The following is a 16,232-nucleotide window of genomic DNA, read 5'->3' on the forward strand; positions in this document are numbered from 1 at the left end:
CTCAATAAACTCCAAGGAGACACATTGCATGGCAATGTTGTTTAAGCATTCAGAACTGGCTATTTGGACTATTACACTGAAATATGAGTCAAGATTCGGACATTGGAAATGCATGGCAAAGTGTATAAAAGTTATAAAATTTTTATCCTCTGGTCATCGGTTACGGACCGTATAGCCCTAGGCTTACGGTCCGCAAGGAGGTAACTGGGCGATGCGAACCAGGTTCGGTTACGGACCGCAAACGCTTGGACCTACGGTCCGTAAGCAATGGATACGGACCGCAAGAGAAATCCCTTACGGTCCGTAAGCTCGTCGCTGGGCAGAAAAATTGGACAGATGTAAGTTAAGCTGATAAACTGACTTAAACTTATAAATTTCGAAACCTTGGACTCTTGGACGGTTTTTATAAACCACTAGGACACCTGGGGTGATCCTAGGGCCTCCAACAACAGCTGCAATGATCTTTGTCACACCCCCAAAATCCCACCTGCGGAGTACTACCGCTTGGAGGCGTGACTGACCAGGATCCAGCCACCAATCATACTGAACAAGCATATAAGTAATTATAAAAGTTTAACCAATACGATTGGTGTTCCAAAACAAATAAGTTTAAGTTGTAAGCGGAAGCATAAGTTTAAAGTTGTAACATAAGTTCCAAAAGTTTCAAGTTTAACATAGTCTTGTAGCAATCCCTGTCCCACAACGATCCTCCTCCATGCAAGCTCCCACTGAGTACCTATGGTCCTGCAAAGCATGTAGTAACGAGTCAACAACTAGTTGAGTGAGTTCACGGGCGGGCGTTCGTTTTAGTTGTTTCGAAAACAGTTTGCTTTATCTGGCATCCTGCCGTGGGGGTTACCCCATAGTTTTAAAAACGTGACCAGTTCGTTCCCAGTTACTCCGGCACTCCGGCCGTGGGGGCTACCCCATGTAGTTATCAGGCATTTCGGCCGTGGGGGCTACCCCATGTACATCATCTGGCTCTCCAGCCGTGGGGGCTACCCCATGTGTATACTAGACTCGTTACCGTATCGATTGCTGACTGTAGTCATGTTTATGTGCCCTGAAAACATCAATGTCTATCATCATTGACGTGCCCCAGATCCATTAGTTCACGCCCGTCCTCTGCGGCACGGTGTGAGGCTTGTCAGACCTAAATAGCGCTATCTAACTAATGACCCGCTCGCCATTGGCCCGGCGATTAGTCGATACAAAAAGGAGGGACTTCGTGATAGAGTTTTAGTCTAGTACGTTTATCCGTCCATCCGGACGAGGAATCACATTCCTGAACCACTGACGTCCTGCCCAAGGAGGACGAGGAACCCACGTTCCTTAACCCAGTTCCCAACCCAGGGAATCCCATGCTTTGTAGAGGGTGTGAACTCACCTCGGTTTGCTCGGCAGTTAATCACAGAAAGTCAATCAAGTCGCAAGTAGTCAATAACGTCCTATCACGGTTATCACGTATAATCAGATTCGAACCAAGTAGTGCACAAATGTTCAACACGTATGGCAGACACGTTTAATCAGTAGCAGTTCATAGGTAACAGTTAATCACATGTTCAAAGTCCAAACAGTTGGGCTCGTGATAACAGGCCCAAATAACTCATCAACAGTAGCACAGAAGTTCATAAGTCCGGCCCACTAACTAAGGCCCAAAGTGTGGTCTCGAGTCGCAACCGGACTCGCAAGCATGGTCTCGAGTCATGCTGTGTGTTGATCATGGATGGTTGCGAGTCGCAACCGGTGTCGCAACCGTAGTCTCGGTTCATCATGCTAAGGTCTCGAGTCGCAACGGGACTCGTAACCTGTGGTTTCGGCTTGTCCTGCTATGGTTGCGAGTCGCAACCGCGTGGTCTCGAGTCATCACGCTGTGGTTGCGAGTCGCAACTGCGTGATTGCGAGTCGGTAGCAGTCGTTTTCAAGTTCACGTGTTGATGCAGATGTAGTCAGATTAGTGGTACAATATAATCAGGCCCAAATCCGGAAATAACCAATAGCATTCCACTAACAGTTTTCCTAATCAGGTTATTGGTCAAAGATGGATCAAAATCACAAGGGTTTTCAATCTTCAACTATCATTCAAAGTGTTCTTCACATATTCAAACATGTGTTCATCAAGTTCATAACATATTAATCACTTATTCAACCAACACTATGAACAACAATCAAAATACAATTTACTATCATGCATCCTATATGACAAACATGTTCATTAGCCGATTTGTTTAGTATAAACACCCAACTTTTCGGATCCAAATCCAAGTGCAACCAATATCATCATTCACCTTTTAACATACAATGAACCCATTTTTACATTAAGCATTTATGCATAGTTCCACACATAACAAGAACATTCATGAACCGATTTCTTTTCAAAACATCATGCATAACTAAGTTAACTACCATATTATCACATAATCTCATCATACAAACATAACATGAACATACTAACACTAAGCATTCAACCATAATCTTTAAAAACACTAACCGGTTAATGGGTTTCGAGGGTGTGTGTAAAGCTTCCAACCGGGTGTGTGTGTGTGAGCCGATCCAAGTCCAAAGATCCAAGAATGATGAAGTGTTTGTGTTCTTAGGTTTAGAGAGAGAAGTAGGAGGGTGTGTGTGTGTTCTAATGTTCAACAAATGGTAAAAACTAACTAAGGTGGTGTATATATAGTCAAGTTCCAAGTGTGCACCCTTAGTGGGTTTCGAGTGGGGGTTCACGGCCCAAAGGCCCAACCGGCCACTAGGTTCTCGGCCCAAGTCCACTCGAGACCTCATGGTCTCGAGTCGGGTTCTTTGTTCTCGGGTTGGGTTCTCGGTTCACATAAAACACGTACACATATATATACAAATGCACACATAACAAAGCACTTATCACATAAAAAGGTTCACGTTATCATTTTAACTAGTCACATAACGTACAAGCAAGTTACAACGAAAGGTTCTAGATTTCGAGTTGTCACAATCTTGGAGCTTAGCAATTTACTATATAAAGGGACTTAGTCTTGAAGTTCATTTGCTCATTTACAACTTTTGCTAATCAACATCACCTGGAGCATTGCAAGGACTTGGAGAAGACTCTCAAGTGTAGAAAAGATTGCTTGGACTTGTAGTAAGCCCCTAATTACCTAATTAGTCCTTTTAATTAGCTTAATTACCTTAAAGTCAAACTTAGTGTAAATTTAGTTTGACTTTCGTATTAATCACTCATGATTTAGTTACTGATCAAATTGAAAGTGGTTATAGAACCACATTAGTATAGGTGATTAACCCTTAAAAGGGCATCTCCTAAATATCTCGTTTGACCAGTTAATTGTCGGGTCAAAGTAGTTTGACAAAAAGTCAAACTGGACTGAAATTGCAAATTTGATTAAAATTAATAAACCAAAGGTTATAAATTATATTTTAACATTCTAATGACTTGGTAATTAATATATAATCATGTTTTATCAGTCCTAATCCGACAATTAATAGTCTAAGGTCAGTTTATAACCGAAAGTCGCAAAAACTTGACTTTTGCTTTGACTTTCAGTTCTGGCCCATTCAAGCCTAATTCTTCCATGTTTTAAGCTTCTATTAGGACCACTTTACTTAGTAGTATAACCCTATGGAGTTATATTGCATGGTGCCTAATAGTTTGAATTATATGCACTTGATCGTGATTATGCTTAATCATGCCTAAAACGCCCTTTTGGTATAAAACCGAGATTTTTGGCAATGTGAAAGGATTAACACCTTCGCTACTGATATTTAGGAATGTCCCAAAAATATGACATCAGTTTGAGGTCTAGAATAGGAGTTATGCTCAATAGCGTAACTAAGAAACTTTTTAGTAATTAAAAGGCGTAATTAGCATAAGGCCTATTTAAACCCGATCTTTGAATCCAAACATTTACCTACTGATGTTAAACAATATTTTGGAATTTTTGAATATTTATATTTATTTTTAGGCTGAGCATAACATAGGATTATAGCTTGATTTCAATAATTGTCGGTTTTACCCTTTTCAAGCATAAAATGAGTTTTACATAACTTTTCAATACCAAACCTTTTACTACTGATTCTATATGATAAATAGAATATTTTGAACCTTATAAACTGATCAAAAACTCAGATTTCCTATTTTAAACCGAATACCCCTTTAAATCGATTTTTAAGCGTTTATAGCACCTAGTATGGGTCAAAGCTATATTTGGCATATAAAACTTATTACCTACTGATATAACTTATAAAATACATGTTTTTACTAATTTAATCAGACCTAGAATTCAGTTTTATAAATAGACTCTTTTATGGACATTAAAATTACCAAAATGCCCCTATGGGACTTATTTTGGTTTAAATTACTTTTTGGGCATACATGTTAATATATTACTAATATATTAGCATATTTTGAGCATAATAACGATTAAGACCTGTATATAATTTATTTGGTTACCCGTTACGCGTTTACGTGTTCGGATCGGTCTACGTGACTAGTTTACGTAAAATAGCCGAAACGGGTTTAATCTTGTCATTAGATTCTCATTTTTCCAGAATGTGTTTAGTTTACCCATATTATACAAGTATCCAAACTTTTTGGGTCTAAAACACATTCTATTCCGGTCTCCGCTTAATCTAGCGTTTAGAACCGTAAGGTTTCCTTCTAGCTAGCCGGTCTAAGTCCTTGACTTAATTAAAGACCCGTTAGCATCCTAATAGGTTAATTAAACCTTTTATACAGATTAATAGCTTCCGGTAAAAAGTGCCTTTCAAGAACCTTAGGAATTTACTGCTATCACCAGGTAAATACTTTTAACTTATTTTCCCTATACGGGCTTGGGATACGGTATAATAATACCGCTTGGTCGGGTATGGGGTTACTTTGTCGGATTGTGATTTAATAAATCTGCATAACCCGTTTTAACCCGTATTGTTTGATAACATAAACATTTGGGGGTTAACGACCGTGTCCTGGATATCCTCGGCTCATTTAAGTTATTAATGGCCACGACCTATGCACGGGGTGCAGGCATGCACCCGACAGATGTAAATGCTAAATATTAAATTACCCACAAGTTGGGGATAACTCCTTTGTGGGTTCTATAAGTGGTGAGTCAGTTAATTATGTCCGGCTTACAAACCGGCCCCACATGTATGACAAACATGTAAAAAACTGTATACAAGATTTTAATAAGATTGTCCCAAGTTATAAATAATTTGTGCCATGTGCACCTAAATCAATTTTCTTAAATGTTTTCAAAACGAGTCAGTTAAATTGTATTTACTAGTGTAAACTGGCGTATTTTCCTAAAGATTGATTGACAGGTACTTCCCGAAATAGGCTGGAGCTATAGGGTGTTATAGAGGATCTTGCAAATCCAATAGATACCCGGAGTCTGTAGTTTTGTTTCTTTGTACTTTATGATCCGCCTGTGGATCTTATTACATTCCTGTCTGTACATTCATAAACTCGAACGCTCAGACGTTATGGTTTGCAATAGTTTATTTTACCCAGCCTTCCGCTGTGCTATATTATTGTGTGTATTGACTATGATGATATCAACTACGTCACGATACTCTCCACCGGGCCCACCGGTAAATACGTGGAATATTGGGGTGTGACAATATTTGAGTTCGTTCTTTAATATCCATACCAAGTTTCCGCCCGTTAGCCTATCAGACCTCCCGATTTGCCAGTGCCGCAAACGGATCTGAGGTTGCAGATGAGTTTGAGTGTTTTTAGAGGATTGTGGCTCCATGTGAGATCTAGACAGTTGATTAGGTCTTCTGGTGGTGTGCCAGATCGCTGCTGTATTGCAAGTGGTGACGGTGGAAGTGCAGCGGTGGTGGGTAGTGTGGTGTTGATGGTGGAGGTGAGACAGTGGTGTGGTGTTGATGGTGGAGGTGAGACATTGGTGGAGGGTTTTCAATAGCGGTGGTAAGACGGTGGTGTGTGGTGTTGTGGTGGTGGTGGTGGTGTTGATGGTGGTAGGGGGATGCAGGTGATCTAGAGAGAGAAAGAAAGATGAGAGAGGGTTGAATGGTGCAAAATCTTTAGAAAGAGAAAGAGATAAAGGGGAGAGAGATATATAAAAGAGAGAGAGAGAGAAATCTAATAATAATTTATTTTTTAACTATAAGGGTATTTTGGTCATTTAACAATACTTAACCAAAAAATTCTAACAGTATTAGAAATTTGGACTCAAATGGTTTAGAAAAGTGACTATAGGGACTGAGGGCGTTAAACATTTTGATTTTGGACTCAAGTGGTTAAAACCACTAAAATATAGGGACTCAAAAAGTAGTTTACCTTTAATTTATATTTATAAATATTATATATTTAATTACTTTTTTGTTTTGTTTAATTAGTGGTAGTTTGGTCTTTTTACATGACTTAACTAGAAAATTTAACGACGTTAATTGCTACAGACTAAAAATGTTATGAAAATTCAACCATAGAGAACACGTAAGTAATACGTTTATAACTATTAAAATCAGTTGTGTAATTATTAAATGTTGACGATCAATTGTGTAAAATCCACAAACCGTATAAACAACACATATTTAACTCTAAGGGGCTGTTTGTTTCAGCTCTTAATGGTTTAGATATCTTACTTGTTCAACACATAATGGTTCATACTGTTTGTTTCACAAGCAGATGTCTGAAATGGTTTATACATTTGTCTCTGAATGGTTAAGCATTATACTGAGTCTGAATGTTAAAACCCTTTATCTGAATTGGTGAGACATTTGCCTTTAAACGGTTAAACATTATACTGACTCTTAATGGTTCAGACTTCTTATTAGTTCAGTATTTAATGATTCAGATATCTTAATGGTTCAACGTTTACCCATTCAAAAGTTTGAATACAACTCATAAAACTTAATAACTAAAAAAAAATAATAAGAGTAAACTTCCGTTTTGCTCCCTGTGGTTTGGTCACTTTAACGGTTTTGCCCCAAACCTTTCAAAATAGCCATTTTACTCCCCGATCTTTGAAGGCCTTCATGATTTTGCTCCCCGCCCCTTAACGTCATCCATTTAAGCAGTTAAAGCATGTCACGTGCAAAACACTTGAGGGGCAATTATGTCTTTTCCCAACCCTGATTAATGAGTCAGATTTAAAACCCTAACAACCCATTATCTGCTTCCCCGTTTCATCTTCTTCCCTATCACATTCAAAACCCTAACTTCCATTAGCTACTTTTTTGAGCAAGATCAAGTTTCCAACTGAATCGATTTGTTTCGGATCAAGATTTGATAACTTGGAACAGATTTATATTGAACACATTCTGATCTGGTTGTGAACTTCGAAAAACAAAGAAAAAGAGAACTAAGCTGGATAATATCTGCGATTGTTAATTTCATGTTGCAGTGTTGATTGAATGATTTGCAGGTTGTTGCTGATAGTTTAATGACGTGGTGAAATCGTGTCGGATTTCGATTGATTTCGGCTTGTTCCGGTGTATCGTTTCAGATTTTAAATGAGTTTCGGTGTATATCGGACTGAGTTTTGGTTAAAATTTGAACATTATGGTTTGTTTTTCTTTGATGAAATCAATTTGAATATATCAAACATCATCTTCAAGATTCATATATCAATCAAGATACGGTTTGAATCGAAAGATACGGTTTGAATCGAAAGTTGAAACGATTGATTCCTAAGATCTGAGATGATTTGAAAACATAGAATTTTTAACGATTCTGGATCTGATATTGTTGGATTTCGAAATAGATATTTGAGAAGTTTTAACTTGTTTGAAGAGCATTGCAAAATACATGAAAATTTGATTCGTTTGGATGAATTTTAGATCTGAAATCATATTTTGATCTGAATTGTTATAGTTGTATGTTTTTGATCGAATTGAAGTTAGTATTAATGAAGTTGAGATAGTGTTGTTTGGCTGCTGAAAATCTTAGAGTTCGTAGGAAGTTTCTGAATGGTTGTTGTGATAAAAATTGAAGAAAGAAAAAATAGGGAAGAAGATGAAATGGGGAAGGAGATAATGGGTTGTTAGGGTTTTAAATGTGACTCATTAATTAGGGTTGGGAAAAGACATAATTGCCCCTCGGGTGTTTTGCACGTGATATGTTTTAACTGCTTAAATGGATGACGTTAAGGGGCGGGGAGTAAAATCATGAACACCTTCAAAGATCAGGGAGTAAAATGGCTATTTTGAAAGGTTTGGGGTAAAACCGTTAAAGTGACCAAACCACAGGGAACAAAACGAAAGTTTACTCTAATATCTATACTATATAATAAAAGAAACCTGATTTGGGACACATGTCATTCAATGAGGGCATCAATCATCTATTATTGATAAATTTTAAATTTTAAATTAAAAAACTATTGTATTTTTAAATACATATTGAAAATAATATCATACGTCATATCGAAAATCAATTATTAAGTTAAACAAATATTTCGTAATAGTTGATTAAAGTTAAAAATGAATTTTTAAAAAACTTTATATTAAAAAATATAAGGTGTTTATTTAGTGTTTATAGGATATTACGTAATATAGTTGATTAATATCAAAAGTTTAAAAATTTTTAAAAACTTTATATCTATACTATATAATAAAAGAAACCTGATTTGGGACACATAGGGCATCAATAATTTATTGATAAATTTTAAATTTTAAATTAAAAAGATTTAAATATTATATTAGAATTTTATTTTGATTGTAAATCTAAAATCTAAAATGTGTTTTAAATCTAATCTATAATTTATGGATTTAATTTTGATTTGAAATTATTAAACAAAAACCCATAAAATTAGTAACCATTTAATCAATTTCGTAAGTTTTAATTTCCCTTCTAGAATCAAATTAGATTTTTGTGATAATTAAAGTTTTATCAAGAATATAAAAAATCATTATTCAATATTCAATATATTACATCAAATATTTAGAATTAAACTCCACTTCATTCTAATTACTAGGTATGTTTTTTTACTCTTCAAATGCTATGCATATTATCTATGTCACATTGAAAACATCATGTTTTTTTAGATAAGTTTACCATGTCAAATAAGTAATATGCATATTATCTATGTCACATAGAAAACATCATGTATTTTTAGATAAGTTAGATATATGTGTTTTAAAACAAGGTAAACTCTTAACATACATATTTTTTCCTATTGTAACTAAGATGTAGAGGTCTGTGAAAGGTATCTTTACATTCAGAATGTCATAATTTTTTTTTAATTTAGATTTACTTAGTTGTCGTATGGTGTCTCATGTCTTTATTTTTATTTTTTCACTTATATATATATGTTTCATTGGTTCAATTGTACATGTAAAGTACTACACTATATATAGTATATTCTCAACTATAGTTAATTGGTTTTATTGATTCAATTTTTGTCTATTCATTTACATTACTTTTATCTGTCTAGAAGTCTCTTTTCAGACATTTCAAATGGTATGGGACATATTACATTATCAATAGTTTTTATTGGTTTCCTTACTAATTGTGATAAAAGTAATTATTTCGTACAACTCATATTGGTTTATAGCTTTAAATACGAGCATACCTTATATTAACGTTAATGATAGCGAAAGTGAGGAAACTATATTTGGATGGTAGAAAATATAATATTATGTCAATATTCACCCGTCAGAATAATCTATTATCAAATAAAATCAGACATGTTACCTTTGAACAAGAAAATGTCACAATAAATACTAGTAGTGGTATAAAATTTTAAGTTCCTATGACAAATCCTAAAATAAATAATAGATCATATTATTATGAATGGCTATACAAACTTCAATATTTATTTCGTATTTGGTCTGCATATTACTCTATATTATATATATTTAGATCATATTATGAACATATTTTTTTATTTACATTATAATTATAATTCACCCCGTGTATTACACGGGGCAATAACCTAGTAATAATAATAATAATACAATGATAAACCCAAATGTAAACGCTTAAACAACCAAACAAACGCGGGCGTGATAAACATGACCACCACCACCGGACACACATCCACCACCACTTTCCGATTGGTTGATTATTAACGCATTCACCTCTCACTTTCACCCCACATGAGTCTTTCTTTCCCTTTCTTTCTACGTACATTCCAAGAGCATCAGGGTATATAACTTCTAAATTCCCAATTTCTATCTTTGTGGCTACAAACACATCTTCATATTTCCCATAAAAAGACACCAACTTTCTCAATACCCATATCAAATTGTTCAAAACCCACTTGGGGATTTTGTTAATCTTGTTAAATTTGTTATCTTTATCCTCTATGAGTTAATCAGTTTCAAGAATTGGTTAACAATAGCTATGCAGTCATCATCTTCTTCTTCATCATCATATGTGCCTTTAGAAACCAGTAATGTGTTCAATTTGTTACCCAAATTGAGCACCTTTTCATTCGATTCAACTGTTAGTAGAATAACCTTAGATGGGTGTCCTTCAATCGTGTCAAATTTCGCTCATTCTGATAGAAAAATTGGGGATTTTTTGGGGAGAAAGAAGAGGTTAAACATTGTGGGTTCTTTGAGTTCCGGAACTAGAGGTGGGTCTGGGTTTAATAAGTTTTTTAGTGAGTTTAATAACTTTGTTAGGTTTCATTGTGAGAGGATACCACTTGGGTTCGATTCGGTTAACGTTAATCCGGTGAATGAGTGCGGGTCAGGAGAGCAAAATGGTGGTGGTTTGGAGGATGGAGCATTGCCATTAAGTGAGGCTGTGTCGAATGGTAAGAAAAAGGTGTTGATTTTGATGAGTGATACAGGGGGTGGTCATAGAGCTTCTGCTGAAGCGATTAAGTGGGCGTTTAACGAGAAGTTTGGTGATGAATATGAGGTGGGTTTGTTGAATTTTCTTGTTTAAATTGGTGTAGTCAGATTGGAATTTGGATATTTAATTGAATGTGTGTTTGTTTAGGTGTTTGTGACTGATCTGTGGACGGATCATACTCCGTGGCCGTTTAATCAGTTGCCGAGAAGTTACAACTTTTTGGTTAAACACGGTTCTTTGTGGCGGATGACGTATTACGCGTCTGCTCCTCGCGTCGTTCACCAGTCGAATTTTGCTGCAACCTCTACGTTTATAGCGCGGTAAAGATTATAAATTGATTATCTTTTGTTGTTTTTTTTTTTTGCCTAGATAGTTGGTATGCCAATGGTTTGCTTAGGGCTGCAAACGAACTAAACGTTTAGCGAACAATTCGTGAACGGTTCGGCGGGAAGTTCGTTTGTGTTTGTTCGCTTATTAAACAAATGAACACTAACAAGAAATTTCGTTCGTTTAGTAAAATGAACGAACATGAACAGAGGTCGTGTTTGTTCGTTTATGTTCGTGATCGTTAACGTGTTCGTTTATGTTCGATTGTGTTTGATAGTTCATTAATGTTTTTAATTTTATATTATTTAAATATTTCAAAATTTCGACAAATAAAATATTTAATAAATGTCAGTGTCAGTGTATTATATATTCGGTTCATGAACACTTGTTTGTGTTCGTTTGTTTCCATTTGTTTTCATCAACGTTCGTTTTTGTTCGTTGCCTAAAATTTACAAACGAACACAAACACGTTCATTTCCTTAACAAACGAACGCGAACATAAAATCCCGTTCGGTAAGTGTTCATGAACACATATATTTCTTAACAAACGAACACGAACAAGTCGTTCTGTTCGTTTGCAGCCCTAGGTTTGATTATTATCATCATAACTGGTTAGTAAGTTGATTTTGGTGACTACTGACTAATTCCCATATCATCTACGTATACAATGACAGAGAGGTTGCAAAAGGTCTAATGAAGTACCAGCCCGATATAATCATCAGCGTACATCCTTTAATGCAACACGTACCACTTCGTGTCTTGAGGTCGAAGGGTCTTTTAGACAAGATAGTGTTTACTACAGTCGTTACGGATTTAAGCACTTGTCACCCTACATGGTTTGTTTAGCACCCTGAACTTGTTGGTTAACACGATGTTTTAATTGTCGAGATTGTGCTGATTTTCGTTGTGTATGTGATAGGTTTCATAAGCTTGTAACAAGATGTTATTGTCCTACAGAAGAGGTTGCAAAACGGGCCTCAAAAGCGGGCCTCCAATCTCCTCAGATAAAAGTTTATGGTCTCCCTGTTCGACCCTCTTTTGTTAAGCCCGTTAGGCCCAAGGTTGGTATCTATATCGGAAACAGGAGCAGTAAGGGGTGGTAATATGGAGGGGTCAGAGTGAGTTGGGTAATGACTCTAAGAGGAGGAGGGGGGGGGGGGGTCAAAATGGGAAGTTTTTTGGTACGGGTTGGTCTGATTTAAAATATTTTTTGTCCTAAGTATTATTATTTTTTACATGAAATTTGTGTCAAACATGATTACCCAAATTATATTACTTCAGTAATAATTTATTGAGTAAAATGCCATTTTTGTCCCTGAGGTTTGGCCAGTTTTTCGACTTTTGTCCAAAGGTTTGTTTTTCGGCATTTGAATCCAAAAGGTTTGAAATCTTGCCATTTCAATCCGACTCGTTAACTCCATCCATTTTTCTCCGTTAAGTCAGGGGTATTACCGTCTTTTTAGACATTTTTTTATTAAACAAAAACGCTATAAGAAATAAAAATCCACCTCTGTTGACTTTATTTCTTATAGTGCTTTTAGAATATTAAAAAATGCCTAAAAAGACGGTAATGCCCCTGACTTAACAGAGAAAAATGGATGGAGTTAATGAGTTGGATGAAAACGGCAAGATTTTAAACCTTTTGGATCCGTATGCGAAAAAACAAACCTTTGGACGAAAGTCGCAAAATTGACCAAACCTCAGGGACGAAAATGACATTTTACTCTAATTTATTGTTTGAATTTAATGATTTATGATGTTTTATGCAAAAAATACACTTTGGGTGACTTTTGACAAGTTTGACCCATTTGACTCATTTCCATAACTATATTCATTTACCCGTTAGAGATAAAGCATAACTCTCAAGTTGACCCGTTTGTAAGTGAACGGGTAGAAATTGTTATCTCTATAATAGTGTTTAACTGAACTGCTGAACCGAACCACTGTGCAGTTGGGTTTGTTTTTGGTTCAGGAAATTTGTCGATTGCGTTATGTGCTTCTGTTTCGTTTCAATACCCTTTAAAACAAATAGTTAACTGAACTAACTAAACAAAATGTAAATTGCAATATTGAATCGGTCATCAACAGTTCAATACACATACAAAGTCTCTTTGTCTTACTTACAAAGCTACCAAATGAAACACTAACTGCATTTGAGGTTAACTAAACTACACACACCCCTACAAAACAGGCAGGCTTTGACTTTTTAGGTCAAACTAATGATTGTATGTATTTATTTACATAGGTTGAATTGAGGAAGGAGCTTGGTATGGATGAGGATCTCCCTGCTGTGTTACTGATGGGTGGTGGGGAGGGGATGGGGCCCATTGAGGCTACAGCCAAGGCTCTTGGGAATGCGTTATACGATGAGAATCTTGGCCAGCCAATCGGTCAAGTACTTGTAATTTGTGGACGCAACAAAAAACTTGCCAGTAAATTGCTTTCGGCCGAGTGGAAGATTCCTGTTCAGGTGAATATTCCCATCATCATCATTCTTTATTATCGTCATTATTTAGCATGGGTTACTTGTTTTCTGACTCGTTAAAGCTGATTTTTGTGTCATAAATTAATTCCAGGTGAAGGGGTTTGTCACTAAGATGGAAGAATGCATGGGCGCTTGTGATTGTATTATTACAAAGGTAATCGGGTTCCTTCTATTCTTCCAATTCGTCCCACTTGTTACATGATTTAAACTTAGTAATTCTAGAATTATAATTTGATGTCGACTTTTTAGTATTTTTTTTAATCTCTAAAATGGTCAATTGATACAGTTATCAATTCTTCGTACACAAAAAAATGATTCTTGTCAATTTTGAAGTTGAAATATGACTAATTTGACTCAAAAGTTAAATCTCACATTGTCTAATGAATACTTATTGAATCAATTATTTATGTCTGGTAGGCTGGTCCGGGAACCATTGCAGAAGCTATGATCCGAGGACTCCCCATCATTCTAAACGATTACATTGCTGGACAGGTAGTTATGTTATCCGAAGTTGATTTTCTTTCTGAATTTTGCTAGTGTTTCGATCTTTATTTATTTGGCATTAACAATAATAGAACAAGAAACAACCTTTATCCACATCAACCCATTTACCCACTAATAAATCGATCTGGGTTATGTTTCACCTCTTTATAGGTCAAACGGGTTAGGTTAAAAAAGGGGTAAACGGGTCAAACAGATTAAAACATCCAAAATCATTTTATGAACAACAAAATAGGTTATTATCGTAATGAATATTTTTTAAAATTATTTACACGTCAACTATTTTTTTAACAATTTTTTTAATTGTGCAGGAAGTTGGGAATGTGCCATATGTGGTGGAAAACGGGTGTGGAAAATTTTCAAAGTCACCAAAAGAGATTGCAAATATTGTCGGTCAATGGTTTGGTCCAAAAGCACATGAGCTCAAAGCTATGTCACAAAACGCGTTGAGGCTAGCAAGGCCCGATTCGGTTTTCAAAATCGTTCAAGATCTTCACGAGCTTGTTAAACAAAGAAGTTTGACAATGCAGTATTCAGCTTCAACTTAGGCGAGATCAATTCTAAAGCGACTTGTGTAACCAAAACAATTTTGACTTTTGTTAGTAGCAAGTTATGCTTTGAAGGGACTTTTCCCACAAGCAGTCAACATATACAAACAAATACATGTTTTAAATCATATTATTCACATTATATGATTTAGGATTTGAATGACTGTTGCTGTTGAAAATTTGTAAACAATGTTCATGATTATAGCATCTATTATTTGAAGGATACGTACCTTGTGGTTGTTGAAATAAGTGCCTATTGGAATTTCAGAAAGCAAGTATGAAAGTGGAATTAGTACGAGTGGTACCAAGTACCAACTTAATGCTTGTTTCACATTACATTAGTACCGCTATTTGCTCGCTATTGTGTCTGTCACGAACCAAACTGTTATTGACCGAAGGTCTGCTGCAAAGCGTAGAGAATTCCACTTCATTACATTTGGAAAAAAAAAATTGGTGCATTTGTTCATAACAATATATAGAAAAAGTCATTATATGTGTAACGAAAATATATAATGAGTTTTTATAAAAAGAAAAAAAAAGAAAAATTAGAGTTAGTTACACAGATAGTGCTTGTGGTTTATTGAAAGTAACACCTTCGAGCACTAACTTTTTTTTTGTAATAGATTCAGGTTCCCTCTAATTATATAAAGGTATTTTAGTCATTTTACACTGATTTAACAGAAAAATTAACGGCAGTTAGCCTTAAAACTCAAATGTGTTATATAATCGAATCCATAGAACCAGAACCTAGTACTCAAAGGTCTTATCAAAACTAAACCACAAGGACTGTCTGTGTAATTAACTCTAATTATTATTTAATCTTAATAAACTTAGGGTTCATCAAAAGAACAACTTCATTAAAAGAAACAAAAGTAAAAAACAAGATTTTTAAGGAAAAGAATCTAAAATAAAATTCACTTGTCGAAGCAGATTATCTCTCTCACTCTCTTATATACTCTCTTATATGATTCACACGGTTATTTCCCCTTTTTCATAATATATCATATAAACCACAAAAATGTGAAAATATATAGAATATCATAACTACTTCAATCACAAAGCTAAAGGAAAAATGTCAATCAAATTAACCATAGAAAACCGGATTAGTGTTATTTCATGTCAAGAAAACCAAACAAATCATATTAACCTCCATTGTAAACCACCATGGAGCTACTCCTTATCCTCCATATTGAATGTCGGCGTCATCATTTTGTTCTTATAATTCTTGACTTGAACAACAATGTTAGGCAACTTTGTTTCGTTCTATAAATCCATAAGATTGTTGCCCCCCCCCCCCCTCATCCTTTCGTGGGAGTTCTAGTAACTAGCATCCTGCCATCCTCAACCTCAAATTTTACATCTGCTTTTTTCTCCACCTCTCTTGGTTATTTTAAAAAAAACAATCACTCATTTTCTTGCTAGGATATGACACTGAGCTGAGATCTTGACTGCGTAAATTTTTTGCGAGGTTTTCCGAATCCAATTGATAATATGGGGCATATTTTATCACCATCGCAGATCAACTTTGTTGTTAACTGATAACAAAGGAGTAAATCAAATGTTGAAAAACAAAAAAATACAAGAGAGTAATAAGCATACATTTTCAACA

General features: G+C 35.4%; 1 protein-coding gene across 1 annotated transcript; it reads left to right on the plus strand.

The window, feature by feature from the left end:
• Positions 1-10,046: 10,046 nt before the first annotated feature.
• On the plus strand, positions 10,047-14,846 carry LOC110899401 (monogalactosyldiacylglycerol synthase, chloroplastic). Its single transcript, XM_022146283.2, has 8 exons — positions 10,047-10,828; positions 10,910-11,082; positions 11,764-11,925; positions 12,009-12,150; positions 13,335-13,559; positions 13,666-13,728; positions 13,992-14,066; positions 14,387-14,846. Exons 1-8 carry the CDS (start codon positions 10,304-10,306, stop codon positions 14,621-14,623), a joined length of 1,602 nt encoding a protein of 533 aa, XP_022001975.1. The 5' UTR covers positions 10,047-10,303; the 3' UTR covers positions 14,624-14,846.
• Positions 14,847-16,232: the final 1,386 nt, after the last annotated feature.

The sequence above is a fragment of the Helianthus annuus genome, chromosome 13 (assembly GCF_002127325.2).
Source record: "Helianthus annuus cultivar XRQ/B chromosome 13, HanXRQr2.0-SUNRISE, whole genome shotgun sequence".
NCBI lineage: Eukaryota > Viridiplantae > Streptophyta > Magnoliopsida > Asterales > Asteraceae > Helianthus > Helianthus annuus.